The sequence below is a fragment of the Syngnathus typhle genome, linkage group LG3 (genome assembly GCF_033458585.1).
Source record: "Syngnathus typhle isolate RoL2023-S1 ecotype Sweden linkage group LG3, RoL_Styp_1.0, whole genome shotgun sequence".
Classification (NCBI taxonomy): Eukaryota; Metazoa; Chordata; class Actinopteri; order Syngnathiformes; family Syngnathidae; genus Syngnathus; species Syngnathus typhle.
The window spans coordinates 20,621,492-20,647,923 of record NC_083740.1 but is presented as its reverse complement, the minus strand read 5'-3'; the positions used below and the strand labels follow the sequence as shown (position 1 = coordinate 20,647,923).

The following is a 26,432-nucleotide window of genomic DNA, read 5'->3' as shown; positions in this document are numbered from 1 at the left end:
TCATTTTGTTCGCACAACTGTTAGTATGTCGATGAATCAGTTTTCATTCTAAATGACCAATTAGTATAAGCCATGTTCATTTCAATCTGTTTGACAGATCACTTCATTCCGCGAAGGTTAATACAAAGAAATAAAAACAGCTGCGAGAGAAGTTCATAACTTTCTCAGTCTATCCTATTTTTAAAAGGTTTGTATTACAAGATCCCTCATTAGTTGTGCGTACGCATATTCTATGGATGTTCTAAATTTATTTGCTGAATACGCACAAATCCAGGCACAAAGTGAATCGATAAATCACTCATTACATGTTTTGCACAAATTGGTCTGCATGCACATTAGCAAATGAGGGCAATTGTCTCTTGAATACCGCTTGTTTATTCTAGCACGTTGTTTGCTCTACCCTTTGTCTCATTTTGCCTGTTGCCTATTTTCAAGAAGTTCTGCACATACAGTTTTGCTTTGTTTTTTTACGAACTTTGAGTTTTCATGGACTTACTGTCTCTGTGTACCAAATAGCCCGTTTTTTGGGGGCCCCTTGTACATTATTTCCTAGTGCTGAATGGTTGCTTTGCATGCTTATGCAAAAACCAAAAGAAAAATCACATACTTGTCATGATACACTTGTAGTATTTGGTTGACATTGATGAGAATCTTGAGCCTTCACTCCATTGATGCCAGTCAAGATGCCACAATGCAGAACTGAGTCAAAACTTTTGTATTTGCTTGGTTTCAGCACTAATGCCCTCTGTGCAGCTCACGGCCTGAGCTGCAGAGTTCTGACCATGTATGGCCACTCGATGTGCTCTGTTTTTTTATTTATTTATTTTTATCATGAGGGCAGATATTTCTTAGAGAGCAAGTCACCATCTTTGAGGTATTTGTTTAAGAGTAAAAAGAAATATCTATTCATTTCTGCTCATCTTTCTGCTAATATTGCTTTTGTAATAGTTAAAGAAGATGGGAAATGTGAACTAGATCTGCACTAGAGTTACTGCAGGACCATTTTGTGATTGGAATGGCAAACAGCCAATCTAATCGTTTGGTACTTTGTGCTTTCATTTGTACATTGCACTATTTTTGCCACTTCTGGTAGAGGTTTTCAGAAGTGATTACTAATTCAATACATTATTAGTAGGGGTGTAACGATACATCGATACACATCGATTAATCGATATAATGCTCTACGATTTATTGGCATCGATGCTAAAGGTAAACATCGATTTATATCGCCGTGTTTGACCTCGGACATTAGACGCGACTTTATTTTGAAATCCAGTTCATTGTTGCTTGCTTCCTCTTTCCGGGAGCAGGGAGAAGTGCGCGGCGTTACTGCACGTGAAAGGGGAGTCGACAACTAGTACGCTGCTCCTGGGCTGGTGCTATGGCTAGTGTCCAAAAAGACGAGGAAATTTGCTCCCCTTTAGGCTTCAAGTCATTCGTTTGGAAGCACTTTGGATTCCAACGAAAAGATGGCTCAACGGACAAGACACGTGCACTTTGTAAATCCTGCCATGCGGTGATCAAATATTCAAAAATCTCGCCGCACATTTAAAGAAAAAACACGACATCAAAGTTCAGTGTTAAAGTAAGCAATTTGTACTACAATACTCTTGTAATTTCCTAAGTAAAGAGTTTGCAGTACCTTGTTGATTTTGCGTATGAATTGTTATAAATCAGGATATTGTTCTATATTTTTTATTAAAAAAAAAAAAAAATCGATCGTAGAGCACTATATCGCGATATATCGTGAATGAATCGCAGCAGGCTTTAAGATATCGGCAAATATCGTATCGTAGTTCTTTATATCGATATTATATCGTATCGTGACAAAACCCGCGATTTACACCCCTAATTATTAGCATATCGGTCTTGTATTTGCACATACATACCTGAGTGTTTTTACATTTTCGTAATATTTTCACATATTCCAAATGATGATTTCCTTGTATTTCTATCATCACCTTGCGTATCCACTAGGGGTGTAACGATACATCGATACACATCGATTAATCAATATAATGCTCTACGATTTATTGGCATCGATGCTAAAGGCAAACATCGATTTATATCGCCGTGTTTGACCTCGGACATTAGACGCGACTTTATTTTGAAATCCAGTTCATTGTTGCTTGCTTCCTCTTTCCGGGAGCAGGGAGCAGTGCGCGGCGTTGCTGCACGTGAAAGGGGAGTCGACAACTAGCACGCGGCTCCTGGGCTGGTGCTATGGCTAGTGTCCAAAAAGACGAGGAAATTTGCTCCCCTTTAGGCTTCAAGTCATTCGTTTGGAAGCACTTTGGATTCCAAAGAAAAGATGGCTCAACGGACAAGACACGTGCAGTTTGTAAATCCTGCCATGCGGTGATCAAATATTCAGGGAGCACAAATCTCGCCGCACATTTAAAGAAAAAACACGACATCAAAGTTCAGTGTTAAAGTAAGCAATTTGTATACTACAATACTCTTGTAATTTCCTAAATAAAGAGTTTGCAGTACCTTGTTGATTTTGCGTATGAATTGTTGTAAATCAGGATATTGTTCTATATTTTTTATTAAAAAAAATAATAAAATCGATCGTAGAGCACTATATCGCGATATATCGTGAATGAATCGCAGCAGGCTTTAAGATATCGGCAAATATCGTATCGTAGTTCTTTATATCGATATTATATCGTATCGTGACAAAACCCGTGATTTACACCCCTAGTATCCACTATTATTTCTGTGGCGCAAAGGAGTCCTTTCCTTCATTTGAAAACACTCTGTCACAAACCTTTCATCAGTCATATCACAGTACACGAAAAACTGCCTGTTTAAATCACAAATCAAAATAGACAAGCCTTCAACTGTGACTGTTGGTGAATAGAATGTTAGTCACACACTGACAAATTTTTGAGTAACTGAGAAGGCTGTTATTTCTATGGCAACCGCTTTTGCTGTGGATGTGATTTCTGTGTAGCTTGGAGTTGCACCACTGCTTCTCATACTCCTGGCTGCATCTCTGCTGACTGCAGAAGTGCTGCTGTAATGTGACGCAGTGGTGTACTTGCCAAATGTTTCGATGAAGTAAAGGTGAGCCTTCTGCTCCCTTACTGTTGTTCTTTGGGTCAGGCCACAGTTGTAAATAAGAACTTTTTCTTCATTGTTTGCCTGGGTAAATAAAGGTTAAATAAAAAAAATTAAAAAAATTACTGATCTTTTGGGGGACTCTTCTAGATATGTACATATCTGTTAAATAATGATACGTATATACACATAGGGTGAAAAGTTGCTTTATCCTTATTGAGTTTATTTCATGTGAATGTACATGCTTTGCAGTTTCAGTTTTTTAAAACCATTACGACTATCACTCAAATCATCTTTACAAGATCTGTCTAATAATGCTGGTGTCATGTAAATAGAAAAACTATCCACCGTTTAGTAGAACCTGAAAGTATCCCTCACAATATATTTACTCTTTTCTCTTGGCATTTTGGGGAAGCCATACAGAATACTGTTCACGTTTGCTGATTACTGGTGAGTTCCAAAGTACTTCACGGTTCGTGTGAAGTGTGCACTACACAACAGCATAAGCATAATTGCCCGAGCGATCACCGCAAAGAATTATCGTTTCACAGTGCCGTCCGTCACTGGGCTACCTCTGCCACATCTGTGGGCTGTGAGAATGGAGCTCGAACTGCAGTCAATCCTTGGAGCTGGGTTCACTCAGTCACCACGTCCTCATGGACCTTGTTCTGTGGCCCAGATCTGTTGAACCTCTACTTGTTTGAAAGTCCTGTTCCATCTAGCTGTCTTTGAACTGTGAGCTGGTGTGTAACAGAGTTGAGAAGCATGATGGCTTTGAAATGGACTGGGAGATGGATTCCTTCATGTCAGCATTTACCAGCACACTTCATGGTGGCAGGTTTGTCAGTGATAGTGTGGCTGCTTATCTTATTATGGATACCATTTTCCTCTGTGATCTCCAAAAAGGCAGAAACAATTTATCCTCCACTGCGTGTGCCAGTCGAACATTCACTGTCCACGGAGTAAGATTCTTAATTCTTATCTGATACGATTATCTTTTAAGCCATTACTACGATTGGGGCTGACCTATATTGCGGGAGTGGAAATTCCGGGCTAAATTCAGTTTGAGTTCAAGAATTTGTTGAGTTGATCATTAACACTTTCTCGACAATCTCGGTTAAGGAGGGAAGGTTTGAGATGAGTTCTCTTTTGTAGAAGTGGCTCGTTGTCAGCTACAGTGGGGCAAAAAAGTATTTAGTCAGTCACCAATTGTGCAAATTCTCCCACTTGGAAGATGAGAGATGTCTGTAAGTTTCATCATCGGTACACTTCAACCATGAAAGACAAATAAAAAAAAAAAAAAAATCCAGAAAACCACATTGTCTGATTTTTAAAGAATTTATTTGCAAATTATGGTGGAAAATAAGTATTTGGTCAATAATGGCCTTGATTTGGGCTCCACGCAAGATCTCACCTCGTTGGGTCAAAATGATCACAAGAACGGTGAACAAAAATCCCAGAAAAACACGGAGGGACCTAGTGAATGACCTGCAGAGAGCTGGGACCAAAGTAACAAAGACGACCATCAGTAACACACTACGTCGCCAGGGACTCAAATCCTCCAGTGCCAGACATGTCCCCCTGCTTGAGACAGGACATGTTCAGGAGACAGATTTCACAATAGTTCTGAAAGAGTCAGATGGTTTGAGCTCCTGAACCAAATCCGGTATAGTTATTTTCATCCACTGTCTCAAATTGGTGGCTCGGTGGTGCACTGGGTAGCACATCCACCTCACAGTTAGGAGGGTGACGGTTCGATTCCACCTCCGACCCTCCCTGTGTGGAGTTTGAATGTTCTCCCTGAGCCTGCGTGGGTTTCTTCCGGACACTCCGGTTTCCTCCCACATCCCAAAAACATGCTTGAAAGGCCCATTGTGCACTCCAAATTGCCCCTAGGTGTGGGTGCGAGTGTGGATGGTTGTACGGCTCTGTGTGCCCTGTGATTGGCTGGCAACCGGTTCAGGGTGTCCCCCGCCTACTACCCGATGACCGCTGGTTTAAATTTAGGAATTTGGTCCATATATAAGGCGCACCGGCCTATAAGGCGCACTGTCCGCTTTTGAGAAAACGTTAGGTTTTTAGATGTGCCTTATAGTCCAGAAAATACGGTAATTAAACTTGTAAATCAAGGTACCACTGTATGGTTAGAGTTTAGAAGATTAAGCAGAAAACAACGAGAAAGTGAGAATAGCTGTCTGTTTGAGCCAAATTATTAGAACGTAATTTGGATGAATATTTTTTAGTTTGATCATTCAGAAGAATATTAGGAAAGCTTTAAATTAGTTACGTAGAATTTTAGTATTAGTAGGTTTCTATGGGATACATGTGATTTAGATTAAGAGAAGTGCACAGGCAAGTAGCAATGAAGGCACATTTTTTTACCTTATCCGTATCCCGTGCATTATGAGATTGACGGTGTTTGACCAAGTGATATTGCTATTTTATGTGAACTTTCTTGTGTTTTTTATTGAGAAGATTATTTTGTTCAGAAATTGATCAAGACGTTCAAGAGTTAAAGAAAACAAAAGCAAACTCAACTGATCCATCAGTACACCACCGAAGCAATATGTATGATGAAAATGCATTGGAAAAGGATACGAGTCAGAAAACCTTAAGATGCCCACACGAAGTGGTTTGATTAGTAACCGCATGAACAAAGTTTGCCACTACACTGTCTCTGTTGCTATTGTATGCATGAAGTGAATAATTTCCGTGGAAAATACCGACAGTTTATTCAGTAGTTATCAACTTCATGTGTTGAATAGTTAAAACATTGGGAAAAAGATAGTCATAAGTAGTTGCAGCGCTGCTTCAAGCTCTGTTTGGAATGCAATTAGGTATGAATAGACAGGCAGTGCAGTCTTGAAGATTGCCCCCGGCACATTTTTAAACACTTGGATGACGACATCCAAGTGATTGCCTGAAGGTTACTACAGTCCTGTTTTCATGACCCTAATGTGTTGCTGATTGGCTGCGCTTTGCTCTTTGGGATGGTTCATTTCTGTGGGCAGAGGAAAACTGATAGAGATGTCAAGTGAGTTGACAACCTAATTGGTTTGGGTTATCCCCGCCAGTGAAACCACCTTTCATGCCAGTGGAATGCATGTTTCAGAGCCTGTTCTCATGAGAATTCTGCAGGATTGTGCACAAAACATAGTAATTCACTCTTAATTTTAAGAAAACAGGATTGCAACCTGTTCCAATTTTTAATAAATTAGTAAAAGAAAGAAAAGGAAATAACAAAATTAGAAATAATCTATTCCAGGCCTGAGTTAACGCCCCCTCCCCCCAAAATAGGCACTGTTTATGTAAAATTTTAACATTCCTAAGAGTAAACCATAGTTTAAAACAATTTATTGTCACTTGCCAGATTATTTTTGCGGGAGGATTACTGAAGGCTAATTAAAACTAAATGCAGCTCAACCTTGCAGTGAGCCTGTTAACATGCGCATTATCGGATGGAGTGATCAGATTATTTAACTGTTAACATGCACATTATCGGATGGAGTGATCAGATTATTTAACTGTTAACATGCAGATTATCGGATGGAGTGATCAGATTATTCGAGTACTCATGTCAACTGCATAACCGGATATCCTTTTTTTGGAGAACAGTCCTTAACTGTTTATGAGGAATTACTGTAGATAAATACACCTAGAAACTTCTTTGTGCATTTATGCCAATTTATTGTAATTATATATTATTTAACTATATTATATAATTATACATTATAATTATAATGATATTATTGCAATTGTAATTGAAATTTTAATTGAAATTGAAATTGGTGGAATGTTCCATGTCCAGTTCTAAGGTCATGTAAAGGGTCAGGTGAATTACATACTGGAAATAGAGACCATCATATTGTGCTTGATGTCACTTGTGTGAAAATGTAGAGGTGTATTTTTCACAATTGCGTTTCAACTTGAAGCATCAATTTGGACAGCACAAAAGTTAGGGGATTCTTCTTCAGTAAGGTACATGTATATTCTCTGTACCTGGAGTTGTCACCCAGAGGCCCAACAGTCATTGCTAGATAATGAAGATTGCACACTGTCCTTAATCTGATCATCTTTATATGGCTGCTCCTCCTTTCATTTTGCCTCTGACCCATATAAACACACAGTCGCACACACACGCACACACATTTACAGTACAGTATAGTTGTAGCACAATTTGTTGATTTATATGGATGAAGAGGGACACTTATTTGGTGAAAATTTGAAACAGTGACCATGCTGTAAATTAATCTATTTGTTGACGTTGCATTGAGCCATGCCTCAATCAACTTTAACCTGCAGAGGGCAGCACTGGTCTAGTTCCATCGTACAGTAGTCATGCAGACAGATATCTGTGCAGGTTCAAATGTAGTTGGTTCCGTAGCATACAGGCTTTTAGCTTGAAGTATTCCCATGACAAAATTTGAGAGGGATTGCACATTTGGGACGTCTTCTAGTTTGTTCTCGTTGTCCATCCAACCACTATTTTATTTTGCTGCCCAAATAACTACATCAGGGCGGCACGGTGGTGCACTGGTTAGCACGTCCGCCTCGGAGTTCAGAGGGTGCGGGTTCGAGTCCACCTCCGGCCCTCCCTGTGTGGAGTTTGCATGTTCTCCCCGTGCCTGTGTGGATTCTCTCCGGGCACTCCGGTTTCCTCCCACATCCGAAAAAATTGCTTGGTGGGCCGATTGAGCACTCCAAATTGCCCATAGGTGCGAGTGCGAGTGTGGCTGGTTCTTCGTCTCTGTGTGCCCTGCGATTGGCTGGAAACCAGTTCAGGGTGTCCCCCGCCTACTGCCCGATGATTACTGGGATAGGCTCCAGCACACCCACAACCCTCGTGGGGACAAGTAGTGCAGAAAATTGATGGATGGATGAATGAATAACTACATCAGTTTGACAATTAATTTAGTTGAAGTCTGTGTTACACAGTCACAAACATTCGACAAATTTCCTTCCTTCTGCTCTTTCAGATGTTTTGGTCTGACGATGAAGCCAATCCCCGAAGCATCCCTGTTGGATACTGAAGTGACGCTCCAAACCTTCTGAGTCCAGACAATGGATTGGACTTTTGATCAAATATCAATGTAGAGTCTGAAGATGTTCACATTCTGTTTTTTTTGTTCAGCTCAAGGTGGTTGAAATTTTTGCGGTATTGTAGGATGACTTAATGGTCCTTACAATAAGATGAGTATTTGTAATCCCAGTGAGAGTGTCACCGATGAGGAGAAAAGTGACACCAGCATGAAACTCTCTCTTCACAGTGCAGGAGACCACAATGGAAATGCTCTTCCAACTTCCTCATCTTCCTCGCCTTCCATCAGTTTGGGAGAATCATCTCCAGACTCATTATGCAGTCGGAGCAGCATCAGCAGTGGATATACTGTCAGTCCTCAAGACTATGACATGCTCGAAGTCACCCTGACAACGACTTTATTGACTGAAACAAAAGAAATTGAAGAGGATGACATTTCCAACTGTGAGCACGAGGACAAAAATATTTTCGACAAAGATAATGTCGGTGCATTTACAAAAATGCAAACAGCAAATGAGATGTCAGAATCAAATGACAACTCTTTATCAGTTTACCTTGATGCCAGTGCTGGTGAACATCAAGAAACCAGGAATGACAATGACAACCTTGCTCTGTCCCCACCTCTGATATCTGATACTGAGGACCATGGTAATAATTGTGACAACAGAAATAGAAAGAGACATGGCTCATCAACTCCGGACTCAGAAGAAACTGAAATTCTTGTAGATGATGATATTGCTGATCATGATGATGCTGCTGAAGATGAAGCTTTGTATTTTTCAATCAGCTCAGACTTTGATGCACCGAGAACCAGCACAGCCCATACAAACTCACCCAATCCAAGCTTGTTTAGCAGAGTGCTGTTACCTGAGCACCAGCTCAATAACAATGAAACTATGAATGATCCGAGATCAGAGGTAGGCATCGAAGAAGTACAGATTATGTGTCCGCTGACTTCGCTTGGCAAAACATCTGAGGACATTAGTGACACCACCCACAAATTGGCTGTCACTCCCTCTGCAGTCAGTCCTGTCCAAGAAGCCAAGGACAATGTCCGTTTACTAAATTGCACAAAAAACTATAAGAAGCTTGCCGGAAACCCAAGCAGACTAAAACTCAAATCAAACATTCCCTTGGCTGGAGCTTCCAAAATGTCAAATAGTGACGAAAATAGGCTATCCAAATTGGACCTTAAAAACATCAAGGCTAAAGTTGGATCACGACCCACACCGTCGCCACCAAAAATAACGGGCCAGGTATTGTGGTTTTGTTTTATCCATCTTATGTCTTATTCAATATTTCTTGTTCTGAACTTTTCTTCTTGTTTTTTATAGAATAAGTCTGCATCAGCGATTGAAAGGAAGGCTTCCCCTAGGAAGGAGGAAATGAAGACTTTTTATGGCGGTAAAAGGCAAAGACCCTCTAGTGGTACTGTTAAAGTGGCTGGTATTCTGAAACCAATCCGACGACAAAACACTAACAGCAATACCAGCCATAAGACAGCAGCCAGTGACTCAAAAAAGTCGAAAAGGCAGAGTTTGGCCTTCAGCGGAACACTTTCAGACTGCGCCGGTGCCCTGCACACGAAGGTGACTGAAGAGCAATGCACGGTAACACCCAGAAAGCTAGTCCAGGAGCTTTCTGATAAAAGTGTAGTAAATGTAGAGTGTAAGAATCAGAGTTCCATACCTGGTGAAGAATGTGTGGAGGACTATTGGGAGGACGCTGGTGAGGCTCTTCTGACTCTGCCCAATTTGGATAAACCAATAAATCACTCCTGGGTAAGTCCCTTTTTAATAGTGTTTTCATCTGAGCTCATCACCTTCAGACTTAAAGGTTAAACTTGATGTTGGTTTTCATCAAATGAGTTCAAGGAAAAAGATCTGTCCTTAGGGCTTATGGATTATGTGTATAGTCACTGTGAAATAGTTTTGTATTGCCATCAGCTGGAATCTATTATTAGTGAGAACATGTGGAAATTGGGTGGGATTGTTAGCTCCATGATGGGCCTCAGAATTTTGAAATTCCTTGTCTTAAAAAACAGCCATTGTTACTCTGTATGAACTAGAGTTGTGGGTTGGGTGAAAAACAAATGAAAGGCAACCAAAATTCAAAACCTAAAACTTCCGAATTGACATCATTAAAAGAAAAGAGCACATGCATGTGAATGTGGTCTGTGACCTTTACACCAGTAGTCCCCAACCTTTTTAGCACCACCATTACTGTCAGAAAATATTTTCACGGACCGCTGTTTGATGATGTCACGATTTTTGCGAAGAAAACTTCTAAAAACAATTCTAGAAAATATAAAATCAAATGTCGAAAGCATCAATAAATCAAATAATCACAGACTGCACTTTGTTTATGGACGTTTATGGATGAGGGAATACTGTATGCCAGAGGTCCCCAACCACCAGGCCGCGGACCGGTAGCGGTCCGTGGGTCATTTGGTACCGGGACGCACAGAAAAAAAAACTTTTTTTTTTTTTTTATCAACGATCAATTAATTCAAGTCAAGACGTTGTCCCGATCACGTAACATGTTTCTCCAGTCAAGCCCGCAAAGCTACGGAGCAGATATTTAATGGTGAGTTTTACTTTTACCGTATTTTCCGGACTATAAGTCGCGTTTTTTTTATTTTTATAGTTTGGGTGGGGGAGCGACTTATATGTGAATTTTTCCCAAATTTTCAAAAGTCAAAAATCCGCGATGTAGTGAAATCGCGATAAACGAACCTTGATGTATAGCAAGGGCTTACTGTAATCTGAACTGCAACTGCGGCGCGGCGGATACACGGCGGTGTTTTACATAAAGGACTAAGGATTCAATCACAGGTTTTAATGACTTGGAATGACAGAGATTGTTTGATAAAATTGTTGTTTATAATTATATGAGACTGTGGAATATTTTAAAGTGCAACCGCCGTCAGCGGCGCGCGCCTGGCATTGTTGACATAAAGGGCGATCGATTGATTTAATGATTTGGAGTGACACAGATGGTCACGTAACTGTCAATGTTACGTCAGGCCCGTACTCAGCTCTTCGTTTGTGTTTATATCACGTTAGCATATCGTATCGTTTAGTCTGTTGTTGCTCGTTCATGTCTGTTCTTGGTGTTGGATTTTGTCAAATAAATTTCCCCCAAAATGCGACTTATACGACTTATCTATGTTTTTGTTTCACTTTATTGTGCATTTTATGGCTAATGCGACTTATATTCTGGAGCGACTTTTAGTCCGAAAAATACGGTATGCGTTTTTTATTATACATTCATTATTTATTTATATATTTATGTAAAGGCCGGTCCGTGAAAATATTGTCTGACATGTAACCGGTCCGTGGCGCAAAAAAGGTTGGGAACCGCTGATGTATGCGAACACCACAGTATAATATAATAATAAACGTAAATCCACTGTGTATTCTAGGCAAATCTACTCGCAACATTCTCATAATATCATGCCAACAACATAACATGAGTAATGTTGTGTTATGTACACGCCACTGAGGTGTAAAATAATGCAAGTTATTTATTCTTTCTTGTACGGCCTGGTACTAAATCATCCACGGACCGGTACTGGTCCGCGGCCCGGGGTTTGGGGACCACTGCTCTACACTTTCACTTGAGCATGTGCTGCCTTTCAAGACCTGTGACCTCCGACATGCCTAAAACCTGCCCCAACAGGGTTGTGTCTGCAAAGGGCGTGTTCAAAACTTATCGGCTGTAATGTATGCAAATACAAACCTACACGAGTACATACATGAGAAAAATATGTTTAGGACTCAAAGTACTCCATGCAACAAGTCTTTTCTTTTGCTTGTCTTTAATGATCACGATCTTAGCTTAGTTGAATTTAGCATGCAAATACGTCTCCAATTTTTTAGACTTAGATTATTTAGAGTTAGGTTTATCCCTCTTGCATCAATGTGCAGTGGGCATGGGAATGCAAGAATAATTCATTGTCTCTGCCCCTGAAAAGCTTCAAGATAGTGGTTCTTGACTTAGGAGTTGAATTTGCCCAAACTGCAACTCAAAGCACTCATACGTATCTCAACTCAACTGAAATTAACTCTCCGCTTTGAAATGACATCAAATATCAATAATCTTTTACAAACCTCCTTGAAACTCAGCACCGATTTTTGTTATAACAGCACTGTATTGTAAAATAGGAATGTTAAGAATTTTATGAAATGTAATTCAGCAAAAACACACACTTGCACCACCTGCACTCGCACACACCCGCACATACACCCACACGCACATGCTGCATGCACATACTCACTCACGCACACACACACACACACACACACACACACACACACGCACGCACGCACGCTCGCACGCACACACACACACACACACACACACCACAGCAAACTCACTCCAGATGTGCTGGTGTTGGTAAAGAGAATCATGGGGAGGGCGGAACATGGAATGCTTGAGCTGAGACTAAAAGAAAAATCAGCCTGGTCAGAGCCTGGATGATTAACACAATGAGATTTTTGTATTCAATCCCTGCTTCCACTTTTTCTCTTCTTTTTCCTCCTCCTTTACTCATTTTACACACACACACACACACACACACACACACACACACACACACACACACACACACACACACACACACACACACACACACACACACACACACACACACGTCCCTCACTCCTCCCCTCTGCTCCTTCCCTGCCTCCCTTCCCTCTTTTCTCATTCCTCATTTCTGACTCTGAGCAGGGAATGGCTAACACTATGGTTTCAGTGCGCAGCTCTGAGCTAGGGCCTCTTGGCTGGAACTCTGTCACTAAGCATAAACTCTTCCTGCAGAAAGTCTCCAATTTGGGGCCCACTGTGAGGCAGCCAGGGAAAAGCATTAGAGTGGATAAGGGACCAGTTCCACCTCCAGGACCAGATGGCCCCAGGCTCCGACAAAGCCAGACTAATGGACCTATATTGAAAGAAGTTGCTCAGAGTGCCTGGGATGGATCTCCAGTGAGAGTGAGACATGTTCAAAGTCAGAACCATGGTGAGTCAAAGCTCTTACAGCACACACCTTTAACTTTATGAAACCTGAAATCAGAAACACAACGGTATGCTAGTCATACAATACTTCCGAACTGTGTGTGTGCGTATGCGTGTTCTTGCATGCATGCTTGCATGTGTGTAATGGAACAAAATTCCAAGTTCCTCTCAGGAGCAGGTTCAGGAAATGAACACTCTGACAGTGGAGCTGACAGTTAAAATACCTTCCACATACCACAAAAACCACACATCCATACATATTGTTTAGCAGCAAGTGCGATGGCTACACTTTTTAGACATGTGACAAGCTGCGGACTGATGCTGACAGATAGCACATATAGACAGAAACAAGTCTGGATACTTGGAGTTTGTCTGAATTTGCGGCGGGCCATTTGATATCCTGTAGCTCTAGGGTTGCATAAGTGTAGACGTTTCGTTGAAGTCTTTATCAGAATTTACACTATAACTAGGTGTAAATGACTCATCATCAAACGGCATGGTGCGTAATATTGAATTTGTTTCTCCGCTGCTTTTCCTTCACCGCTATCGTCCACATCTTTGTTCTTTTTCTTTCTTTAGTTAAAGTTTCACTCTGTTTATCTGAATAAACATAATGTGACTGTGATGTGATGAGATACTCAGACTCTCAACTTCCCATGCTTGGTGTCTCATAGCCTGTAATTTCACTTGTGTGTGTGTGTGTGTGTGTATGTATGTGTGTGTGGGTGGGTGTCTGTGTGCGTGCGTGTAACGTGGCCCTTTTTTGCCATGGTAACCTACTGTCGGCTGTTGTTTACATTGTGCAAAACACTTATGTCTGCAGAATGAATTTTTTTTGTTATAAAACTCATATTCTGATGGACAATGACTTTTCTGTCTTGGCCTTGCTAATCCACAACAAGAAACCACTGCTTGTGGACTCCAGAGTAAAATTCCCATCAATAGATTCTTTTGTGCGTGCTCAAACACTCTTAATCTGGGTAAGTGATGAGATAATTTAATTACAAATCTATTCTAAAACAATCTTATGGTCACTGGGCTTAGTTTAATTTCCTATTTCAGCATTGCATCACATCCTAGATTGCATTGTATGTCAAGTGTGAAAAACAACATTAACAGCTTCATCTTTCAATGGTCAAATTATCTATATGGCTTCTAAAAATCACACAGTTTACTGTTCTACATGGTAGAGGTAGTTTAAGACAAAACAAACAGTAAGATACTGTCATTACACATCTTTATGCCAGTTCGGACTCTGGGTGAAAGAACCCCGATATATGGGCATGACCTGTCAAATCTGTCCTTCCACATAGTCAATGGGATAGACTTACCTACTTTTATATTGAACTTGAAGTTTGCATGCAGCTTTAATATATGCTACATGCACTAATAATAAGGGAAAGGAGAGCTATCATATTTCTTTTTCACCACAGTTTCATTCCGTATGCTAACATGCGCATACCCCTGTACAATGACCTGATGTCTTAGTTTTCAGTTCAGACCAATCACGCTCAATGCCTTATGATCTAGAAAAGAGCCTGACCAAAAATTATTTGATTGAGTCAGCATTTACACTACACTTTATAAAAAGCTATTTTCTAATTAAATCTGCTTAATCTTCTGAAGTGCCATGAGTTCTTGACAGCCTCGGCTGTCATACTATCAGACATACTTGTCTGCCTCGACTTAAAACACGTGCAGTAGGTGTGTCAGAAGGGAGAATTTGTGTAAATACTAATAAGTAGGGGTGTAACGATACATCGATACACATCGATTAATCGATATAATGCTCTACGATTTATTGGCATCGATGCTAAACGTAAACATCGATTTATATCGCCGTGTTTGACCTCGGACATTAGACGCAACTTTATTTTGAAATCCAGTTCATTGTTGCTTGCTTCCTCTTTCCGGGAGCGCACTGCGCGTGTTGTGTTGTGAGCAGAGCACGCACGTGAAAGGGAAGTCGACAACTAGTACGCGGCTCCTGGGCTGGTGCTATGGCTAGTGTCCAAAAAGACGAGGAAATTTGCTCCCCTTTAGGCTTCAAGTCATTCGTTTGGAAGCACTTTGGATTCCAAAGAAAAGATGGCTCAACAGACAAGACACGTGCAGTTTGTAAATCCTGCCATGCGGTGATCAAATATTCAGGGAGCACAAATCTCGCCGCACATTTAAAGAAGAAACACGACATCAAAGTTTAGTGTTAAAATAAGTACTTTGTATACTACAATACTCTTGTAATTTCCTAAATAAAGAGTTTGCAGTACCTTGTTGATTTTGCGTATGAATTGTTATAAATCAGGTTATTGTTCTATATTTTATATTAAAAAAAAAAAAAAAAAAACGATCGTAGAGCACTATATCGCGATATATCGTGAATGAATCGCAGCAGGCTTTAAGATATCGGCAAATATCGTATTGTAGTTCTTTGTATCGATATTATATCGTATCGTGACAAAACCCGCGATTTACACCCCTACTAATAAGTGTTCATTCCATGGCCCTATGGCTAGCTTCTGTAGCTATTGATTGGACCGCCAAGGTCCCCCATGCCAGGGACACCCAATTTTTTAACCCTCCTGACTGGCCTGCAAACGCACACCTTTGGATACCATCCATCCATCCATCCATTTTCTGTACCGCTTAGTCCCCACTGGGGTCGCGGGCGTGCTGGAGCCTATCCCAGCCGTCATCGGGCAGTAGGCGGGGGACACCCTGAACCAGTTGCCAGCCAATCGCAGGGCACACAGAGACAAACAACCATTTGCACTCGCACTCACACCTAGGGACAATTTGGAGTGTTCAATCGGCCTACCAAGCATGTTTTCGGGATGTGGGAGGAAACCGGAGTGCCCGGAGAAAACCCACGCGGGCCCCGGGAGAACATGCAAACTCCACACAGGGAGGGCCGGAGGTGGAATCGAACCAGCACCCTCCTAACTGTGAGGCGGACGTGCTACCCAAGTGCACCACCAAGCTGCCCCGCCTTTGGATACCATCGGAAGAATTAGAAAAAGTGGGCGGGGAGAGGGAGGTCTGAACTTCCATGCTTAAGCTGCTGCTCTCGCAACACTCTGTGAAGAAAGAAGTGATGGCACGATTTTTGGTTGATGTAAATCTAATCTGCAAAATCCTTCCACAGCCACAAAGTTCAAAGCATGTCGCTTTGATCTACTGCTGGAGATGGTCATTTGTTGTAGGCTAGGGTTACCGTTTTGTTACCCTAGGTGTATTGATATGTACATTCATGAAATTATTATATCCTCAAATCAACGATATAGGTTTTCCCTGCTCAACTCATTTTTACACTTGTCCTTGAATACAATGCTAAAACCAGCCTATGAAGAGCGTTATTTCGTGCTAGCCAATGACAGACATTCGAGGGCAGGAACAACAAGCGAGACGTGCATGGGAAAGGTGAAAGATACACAGAGTGCAGAACATATTTGTTGCCTCCCCCAAGTTATCCTCCATTAAATGACTTGAGTTGAAAAAAGAAAAAAGTGTGTCTAAACGAGAGCAAAGTGCTCTGCAGATCGAGCTTGCTTAGCTAAAGCACGCCAGCGCAATAGTGTTAATTATGTTCCACTACGTGACAATACAACAATCTTTTTACTGCATCAAGCAACATTATAAATTCAAAGTGGTGCTTTGTGGAGCCAGAAACAATTAATAAGCTTGGGTTTCTCTGCAGAATGTTACGTACATGCACGTAGTTATTTGTAGGAATGTTGGCTAATATAATAGTAATTGGGCCCTTCCTTGCATTTCATGTGCCCTGCTAAAGACTGAACTTTGGAGACGAGTGTGTACTCCTGACTTGTATTGTCCAGTTCTTACTTAACAAAGATTTCTTAAGTAACACAATCCAGCTGCTTTCTCTGGTCTGACATTTCATTAGAATTGAAATTGAATGAAGCCAGATGTTTCCTGCTGGCTTCAGTCACCTAATAGTGCTCTGGCTTTGTCAACAGTGGGTCTCCTGTTTGTGTGACTTAATGTGACTGAGGTGAAAACGTAAACAGTCTTTCTTTGTTTCTTTCTGTCCTTCTGTCTGTCTTGTCTGTGTGTCTGTCTGTATCCTCTGCATGTCTTTCTTGCTTTATTGTTTTTTGCTTTCTTGCTTTTTTGCTTTCTTGCTTTTTTGATTCCTTCCTTCCTTCCTTCCTTCCTTCCTTCCTTCCTTCCTTCCTTCCTTCCTTCCTTCCTTCCTTCCTTCCTTCCTTCCTTCCTTCCTTCCTTCCTTCCTTCCTTCCTTCCTTCCTTCCTTCCTTCCTTCCTTCCGTCCGTCCGTCCTTCCTTCCTTCCTTCCTTCCTTCCTTCCTTCCTTCCTTCCTTCCTTCCTTCCTTCCTTCCCATATCACCTCTCATCGTAAATCCATATCCCAAATGTGTCTTCTGGTATTATCTGTGAAATGCCCTATTCTTTTTCCTTCTTGGGCTTAGGCTTTTGTGTTGTGTTGTCCTCACTGGGACTTTTCTCCATTGTAAAGAAATTAACTGTATGGGTGCCTGTGCAGGTTGTTTGTGAACCCAGCTCGATAAGATTTTTTTTTTGCATTCTCCACTCCACCCTTGTATTGTCAATAAAATTGAATAAGGTCCATATTTACCCATTTTCCTACTTTCACAATTTTCTGACCTTTCCTTTCCAGTGTTGGTGTTGTTTCTCTTGTGGCCCCTTGCTTTCTTTCTCTCATATCTCCCTCCCTACTCTCTTGTTCGGTAGGTAGACAGCACACACTTAACTGCCGTTCCTCCCCCATTAGGTTAGTGCGGAACCAATCACATGCAGTTCGAAGAGAAAAAAGTGTGCGAGTGAGAGTGAGAAGGGGAGGGAGCAGCTCGTGAAACTCATGTTGCTGCCTCCAGAGCTGTTTCATTCACTACCAAAACATCACTACCATATACAGCACACTAGAAGTGAAGCTTTGGCCTCTCCATTCACCATGTAGGGAAGCCCGACTACTCCTGGTATTATCATTAAAGTATGAATGTGTTACGTGCGAATATGCTGTCCAAGTATAAACTGAATATAAAGGTGTTTTACAAATCTGTTCAGAGCTATTGGAAGTGAGTTAGCATCATAACCTTGAATAATAAACAATTCACACTTGCAGGCGTCACCAAGCCCCGCACCACACAAGAGCAACCGACTTCCCCATCGACCTCTGGCTTTTCAAATTCCAACTTAAAAACGACATCTAGTCTCCAACCAACCTCAGTGGTGTGTGGGCGACCAGTTTTAAATTCTACATCCAAGCTTCCTGTTAAAGGATTACCTTCGAGCCTTAATTTTCCAGTGCTGGGATGTAATGAGAATAACGGACCTACAAGCAAAGGTAAGATCGTGATGCAGTTCTCCGCTTCCCAACCTATGTGTGCGTGCGTGCATGTGTTTTTGTGTGCCTGTGTTTGTGCTGACATCAACGCTCTTGTCTTCCTCTGTTGAGGTCAAGGGGCACATCTGGTCAAGATACAGAGAACATTAACACATGTGAGGGACTGTTTACCATTTTCAGGACAATAATGCAGTATTATTTGCCAACACTAAGGGTTATTTTTTTTAACAAGTGTATGTTTTTATCATGTTCTGAACTTTCACTCTGGAGTTAGCACTCTATTGTTTTATCACATTAACGCCAAGTACACAAAAGTCTTATTTTGAAAGCAAAACAACCAAGTCCATTGTTGGATGTGTTCAGATCAGGCAATAATGATATTAAAAAGATATTTCCTAATAAGTGTAGTATATCTTTTATACATGCCAAAGACAAAAATGAAAGATGGGGAAAAAAATTATTAATGATCAGGCAGCAGTCACAAAAGTGCCATTTGTCGGTATGAACCCATTTTTCTCAAGAGATTATGAGCATTTACTCCATTTGTTTTTGCCCTGTTGGAGATAGTGGTCTTTAATACTAGGAATGTCAGCCCCGAGGACTGGAATGTCAGACTTGTTATGCAGAGGTTGGCGAGAACTCTACAATGAATAAATTCATATTTGTGGGAAAAGCTTGATCTGGAAATTAAACAATGGCTTCATTCACCAACATTTGGGAGCTCTTTGGAACATTGGTTTTTAACAGATTACTGGCAAACCAATTATTCACCAATTCTCTGTCACTTTGATTATATTTTCTGAAGAATTAATGGTGGGACAAAATGTTGAATATTAATTAAAGATGAATGACCTCTGGAAGTACACACTTTCCAGGAACAAATCCCTTTTCTAAGTAGAAAGTCATTGCAAATGTTAGATTTAGCCAAATTCCGAATGTAAATGAATCAAACCCATTTTCCCCATCTTGATTTCAATTTCCTTTCCTGAATCCTCAGTATGTATGTGAAAGTTTCCATTTAAAATGTTCTAGTGGTCCCAGCCATTATTCATTTGTTGGTGGATCAATTTTAAATCATACCCTCGTAATGGCTTTCTTGCTGACTACCAGCAGCACTTTCATTAAGTATACATCACTTATACTGGAATATACTGACATACTGCAAGAACAACCAATGTGTTTTCTCTGTACCGTAATTTTCGGACTAAAAGTCGCATCAGCCATAAAATGCCCAAAAAAGTGAAAAAAAACCATATATAAGTCGTTCCGGAGTATGAGCCGCATTTTGGGGGGCAATTTATTCGACAAAATCCAACACCAAGAGCAGACATGAACGAGCAACAACAGGCTAAACGATACGTATGCTAACGTGACAAACACAAACAAAGAGCTGAGAACGCGCCTGACGTAACATTCAGAGTTATTCAAAAAAACCATTACATAAATAACACGTTTAAATCCATCGATCGTCCTTTGTCAACAATGGGTGCGCGCAGCTGACAGTGCTTGCACTTCAAAATAGGCACAGGCCATATAACGATATATAAATTAGATATCAAATAACTATTGCTCTCTAAATCAGGGGTCTCAAACTCCAGTCCTCGGGGGCCACATTCCGACATGCTTTCCAAGTTTCCCTCGTTAAACACACCTGATTCAAATGATCAGTTCATCCTCACGTTCTGCAGGAGCCTGATAATTGAATAAGGTGTGTTTAACGAGGGAAACTTGGAAAACATGTCGGAATGCGGCCCCCGAGGACTGGAGTTTGAGACCCCTGCTCTAAATCATTAAATCCATCGATCAAATTCCTCGTCCTTTGTCAACAACGCCGCGCGTGCGCCCTGACGTCAGCCTCGTTGTTATTCCACAAATCTAGTATATAACTAGATTGTAGCGTTAACAAAGTACAAGGAAAGACGTGGGTGTGGTAAACGGCTCTTTATTTAACAAAACAAACTTCCAGGCGTGTGGCGGCGTGGACTTCCAGCCACGGAGGTGGAAGAGAGATCCATAGAATAGGAAAAGTAAAAGCCATGACCGAGCCCCATCCACCGTCCCCGGACAGCCACCCGGCCGAGCGCCAGCCCTCGACTTCCATCCACGGATGTGAAAGAGAGCTCCGTAGAGTAGGACCGGGTGTGCGTAAAAGCCATGTCCGAGCCCCATCCACCGTCCCCGGACAGCCACCCGGCCGAGCGCCGGCCCCCGACTTGTATCCACGGAGGTGAAAGAGAGCTCCGTAGAGTAGGACCGGGCGTGCGTAAAAGCCATAATAGTTTTTCAAACCTTCTGTATCACTCCAAATCCTTAAATCCTTCAAACTCTTCGTCCTCCGTGTCACTTAGAAACAAAGCCGCTAATGATGCCGGTAGTACGTGGAGCTCTTTGTCATCCCGTGATCAATCTTTGTCCTTTTTGTAAACAACCGCCGCGGCACGCCGCGTCGCGCTGCGTCGCGCTGCGTCGCGCTGCTGACATCACTTGAAATTCAAATTACAGTAATCCCTTGCTACATCGCGGTTCGTTTATCGCGGTTTCACTTTCTTTTTTTGGGGGGGGACATTATTGAAAAAAAAACACATATAACACACATAAAACTCCTTATTATAACTTGCCCCCCCACCCAAACTATGAAAAGAAACGCGACTTATAGTCCGAAAATTACGGTAATTACATCTCTTCTTCAGATCTTTCTGCACACTACCACAAACAACTTTCATTTTTGTGCTGTGCAAAGTATTTGTTGTAACATTAAGGGTTGAATAATTTAATAGTTTATTCAATATACTGTCTCCTTCATGGGACATCTCCTTTAGTTAAGATGATGTTTTGCAACATTTAACAACAAGCTGACAAGCATTTAAACAATCTCTGTCTTTTTCAGCTTCTCCCAAATCTTCATGTATCACCAGGTCGGACGAGAGGGCCAGCAGAAGCAATCCTTCCATAGGCAGTCCGAGTGGGAAAAAAACCTGGGGTCCCAGTAGTTCCTGTGACTCTGTTACCTTTTTTAACAGCACTTGTGTTACTGCTGTTCCCAAGTCACATTCAGTCAGAGGCAAAGCTCTTTCACCGCAGTCCCGAACAACAGCTACAGGTAGGTAGATAAGCACTAGGTGACACATTTTGATGCGTAATAGACTATTCCATATACTGGACCGAAACCTCTGCAAAATTTTATTGTTTATCTTGTGCACACCTTGAACTTTGAAGGGATGATCCAGCCGTGATATTGTCTATTTTTCACTAACAAGCTCAGTTTATTTACTTTATCAGAATAGAAACAATTATCTTCTATTTTATCCATCTAATTTGGAGAAATAAATAAATGTAATGCCTTTAAAAAGGCCTAATTTTAATGAGGAATATAGCCACGCCCCCCCACCTTCACGTCTTGGAGGAGGCATCGATCAGAATTTGTCCATTCAAAATCCAGCGCTAATAATATTAAAATAACGGTAATCAACTAAACTCTCTACCTAGGGCAGTGCTTCTCAAATAGTGGGGCGCGCCCCCTTTGGGGGGCGCGGTGCAATACCTGGGGGGGCGCGTGTGACCCTGGGGAACAGGCTTTTTTTTTGGCAGTACTAGAATAGTGTAATTGCGAATCTTCACAGCAGGGGGCAGTGGCGCTCTCATTGTTACTTCTGTGACGTTTGCGACAGTGCAACATTTTACGACTTACAAGACAAGTTAGGATAGTCACGGTGGGGAAGGGGGGGCGCAAATGGTTTTCTTCTTGCTAGGGGGGGGCGTAACAGAAAATAATTGAGAAGCACTGACCTAGGGTCACTTCAACCTCTAAAAATATGATCACACAATTAGCCTTTCCATGGCTGACCTAATAGAGCACGATATGAGCAGCCCCCCTGCAGCGAAAGTGCCACTCCTGTCATGTCTGTTTGTTTTCTTTCATAAGTCACAAAACCATGCGGTCCGAGAAGCTTTTTGTAAGCTGAATTGTTATTAAGTAATTATGCAGTGTATTCAATTTAAATCTGTAGGGATTGATTTGACTTTCATTTCCCCTGAAGTCCACCTATGGGGTACTGCCTTCACTGCCTATCCAAAAAGGAGGCACTTTAAGTGGTCAGACTCTGCTGAATCGTTGTAAATCCAGCCCTCCAAATCTTATCAAGGCCAAATGTTTCAATTCCGACAAGCCGACCTGGTGTCTTGCTGTTATTTATCCGAAATTGGCGCACATGGACTGGCAGTGCGACATATGCCGCTGCATCTCTTGCTCTGGCTGGATGATCAGCAGGAAGCCGGCCACGAGAGGTCCAGTGGACAAGATGCCCCTGACTGCCTCTTTGGCGGCGGCAAACGCAGTTGTTGGTAGGCTCGGAAATGTTTGTCTGCGACACGGAGCTCGTAATAAGGTGAAATCATTCTGCTTATCTTGTCAGTTTAGTCGTCAAAAACTAATTTGGCCTCAACAAGCCATAGGAGCTAGCTGCTAGCGCGACCTAACTGCTGTGTTTGTTTGCCTGTCTGACTATGGAGCTGTAACAACTTACTAAATGTCTGAAACCTACGACCAGTCGCCAAAAAAATTCTTATGCGGATTCCTCCTATTGTTCACTTCGACCTGTAAGAATAATTTTTAAAACGATTAGCATAATATTTGGGATTTTGTGGAGGTATTAGTGGGTTCTGCTCATAGGAGCTCATATTTGAATGAGTATATCTCAAATATTGACCAGGACACATTTATACTTTGACAGGTTGAAGTGAACAAAATGATGGGAATGATGCCTATGAATTTTGGTGCCAATTAATCACGTAACATTTCTGACTCTAGGCGACAATAGAACATGACAAATCAAACCAGGAAACATTACGAATTAGAAGGCTTGCCTTCCTCTTGTAACGTCGACAGGCTGAGATGGAAAAAGGAAAACAGTAAGCCAAGCTCCAAATGTGGGCAGGCCGGTTTGTTGTAAATCACATCCCCCAAAAGGCTTTAAATCACAGATTCTTTCAGTGGCATAATGTTCTTCAGCTCACGGGAGTGACCCATTACCCTTTACAAACAGCCATGTCGATCATTCATCTTCCGAACCGCTTATCTTTACGAGGGTCGCCCAGCTGCCTCAGGGCACTAAGTGGTGTACCGGGCCATTGTAAAAGGGGGAAAATCGCGAGGAGGTGGAATATGCGTCTACATCCGTGACGAATGGTGCCGGGACTCTGTAGTGGTATGCAAGCAATGCTCGCCACTGATGGAATTTGTGATCATTAAGTGCCGTCCTTTTTACTTGCCAAGTGAATTTACTGCAATTCTGCAATTTGCTGACGACACGACTCTGGTGGGTCTCATCACCAAGGGCGACGAGACTCAATACAGGTTGGAGGTTGACCTTCTGACCACGTGGTGCAGGGACAACAACCTCTTGCTGAACGTCAACAAGACCAAGGAGATTGTTGTTGACTTCCGGAAGGGTCACACCCAACACCTGTCGCTGACCATCGACAGTGCTGTGGTGGAGAGAGTGAGCAGCACCAGGTTCCTGGGGGTCCACATCAGTGAGGATCTCTCCTGGTCCACCAACATCACATCACTGGCGAAGAAGGCCCAGCGCCGCCTGTACTTCCTGCGGAAACTCAGGCGAGCAAGTGCTCCTCCGGCCGTCATGACTACATTCTACCATTGAGAGCGTCCTCTCCAGTTGTATCGCTGTTTGGGGTGGTAGCTGCACTGAATACAACATGAAGGCCCTGCAGCGCATAGTGAACACGGCTGGTAAGATTATTGGTGCTTCACTCCCCTCCCTGAAGGACATTTACACCTCCTATCTCACCCGCAAGGCGACCACGATTGTGAGTGATGTGAGTCACCCCGCTCACTCTTTGTTTGACCTTCTGCCCTCTGGGAAGAGGTACAGGAGCCTGCGCTCCCGCACCACCAGACTCACCAACAGCTTCATACTCCAGGCTGTTAGGATCTTGAACTCTCTTCCCCCTTCTGCGTAGCGTCCTGTACTTTTGCGCTATTTCTGACTGTCTGCTGTTTGCACACTTGCTCCATTTTTGCTCCTCTTATTTATTGTTATTTGTTTATTTATTATTTATTCATCACTCTTATTTATTCTTTGTTTGTGCCTTCTTGTTTTTATTTCTTTGTGTTGCTTACTTGTATGTATATTGTGTACTATGTCTTGTCACCGTGGGATAGTGGGAACGTTATTTCGATTTCTTTGTGTCTTTGCATGTGAAGAAATTGACAATAAAGCAGACTTTGACTTTGACTTTGATCCTGAACTGAATCATTTGCAGGGCACACATAGATAAAAACCAAGCCACCGTGCTGCCCTCACGGTAGTGATTGTAAGGTTAATTGAACACATGGCTTTACATTAGAAGAGTTGTAAGCAGTAAGTGCGCTCGATTGTGCGTTTTTAGATTAAGTCAATATCTAATGACAGCTACACCAACTGGTCCTTTGTGAGTGTCATATATGCATTGTGCATCTGTGGAATCATAGCCCATTTCTCATAGAGGACAATTAAGTCTTGCACATTACCACAGTGGCGCTGAATATTATTGGCAAGTCGGAATGTTTTTCCAAATCAACCTGCCTTAACTCTCAGCATTTGGACAAAATCTGCAATAGGATTTGACATCCTCTCTGCTCTCCCCATAGGTGTGAAGGTCCCGTCAGTCAACAACCAGAGCACCGTCAAGACAGCAACAGCTAATCAAACAGCCAAGACATCACAAACTGTCAATCAGGTGTTGACAAAGCAACCATCTAATTTTCCACTGCAGAGAATCACCTCCGCAAGGCTCAGCGGACTCAGCGGAACAGGTAATATGTACTTTGTGGTTGTGTGTGTGTGTGTGTGTGTGCGCGCGCGTGTGTGTGCGTGCGTGCGTGCATGCATATGTGTGTGTGTGTGTGTGTGTGTGTGTGTGTGTGTGTGTGTGTGTGTGTGTGTGTGTATATACATATATTATGCCCAACACATTAAATTACATTGCAAATAAACACTGTAAAAATGTACGCAATTAATTTTGAGCGTTATTTCTCTGCAACAAACCAGGCAGGACAACCAAGTGCAGCATGAATAGCGTTATATTGACCACAGGGGTAAGGGGAGTGGAAAGCTGAAAAGCCGGCGGAGCAGGTGCAGCAGCAGAGCTGCGCCGATTGGGCAAGATGAAAGGCGCTGGAACGGGTTTGGTTGCTTGCGGGAGGGAACAGACTGACAGGCAGTCAGGCTGATGAGCAAGCAGATGTTGAGGCGAGTGGCGTAGTCGAATCAGACTGGGGTGAGGCAAAGGTACGGTCAGGGACGAGCGATAGGTCAAGCCGAGCTGGACTTGGGAGAGCCGAATGATCGGACAGACGAGAGGGGAGACGGAGATATGGTCAGAAACATGTAAAAGGTCAGGGCAGCCGGTGTTCAGGGAAGGTCGACAACAGGAATCAACAGGCAACAAGAGCAGGAAGAGTTGATGAGCCCAGAGCAGGTTTTGGTATTCCGCTGATCAGGAACAGGTGGAAGGCAATGAGCGCTTATTAGTATGCGGCGTGGCTGTGAACAATGTGCGTCATAGGCAGGGCGCTGACCAGGGTGCTGGAGGAGCGGGCACGTGATATGCTAAAGCACTCATTTTTATGTTTTTAATCTAGCTTTGTAAACAACATGCCTATAATGCAGTGGTCCCCAACCTTTTTTGCGCCACGGACCGGTTACATGTCAGAAATATTTTCTCGGTCCGGCATTTATATAAATAAATAATACATTTATATAAATAAATAAATAATACATTTATAATAAATATATAAATACGATGAAATAAAATGATACGACTGACATAAAAACAAGTACAAATGACAAAAATAAAACTCACCATTACGTTGAATTATTGGGAGCACTGAGTTTGTTTCTCAGAAACGAGCCGGTCCCATCTAGACGTAATCGGAGACAATGACACCCGAAGTGATTAAGGTTTGTCTT

General features: G+C 42.1%; 1 protein-coding gene across 4 annotated transcripts in view; it reads left to right on the top strand.

The window, feature by feature from the left end:
* Window positions 1-26,432, top strand: part of LOC133151344 (microtubule-associated tumor suppressor 1 homolog) — a 64,339-nt gene that overhangs the window by 8,265 nt on the left and 29,642 nt on the right. For all 4 annotated transcript variants that reach the window (XM_061274281.1, XM_061274284.1, XM_061274282.1 and 1 more), the window contains 6 exons: window positions 8,040-9,357; window positions 9,436-9,882; window positions 12,923-13,121; window positions 18,241-18,462; window positions 21,350-21,562; window positions 25,112-25,276. In XM_061274281.1, coding sequence (XP_061130265.1) covers window positions 8,254-9,357; window positions 9,436-9,882; window positions 12,923-13,121; window positions 18,241-18,462; window positions 21,350-21,562; window positions 25,112-25,276 — 2,350 coding nt within the window. In that variant the 5' untranslated portion in view covers window positions 8,040-8,253. The remainder of the gene's footprint in view (window positions 1-8,039; window positions 9,358-9,435; window positions 9,883-12,922; window positions 13,122-18,240; window positions 18,463-21,349; window positions 21,563-25,111; window positions 25,277-26,432) is intronic.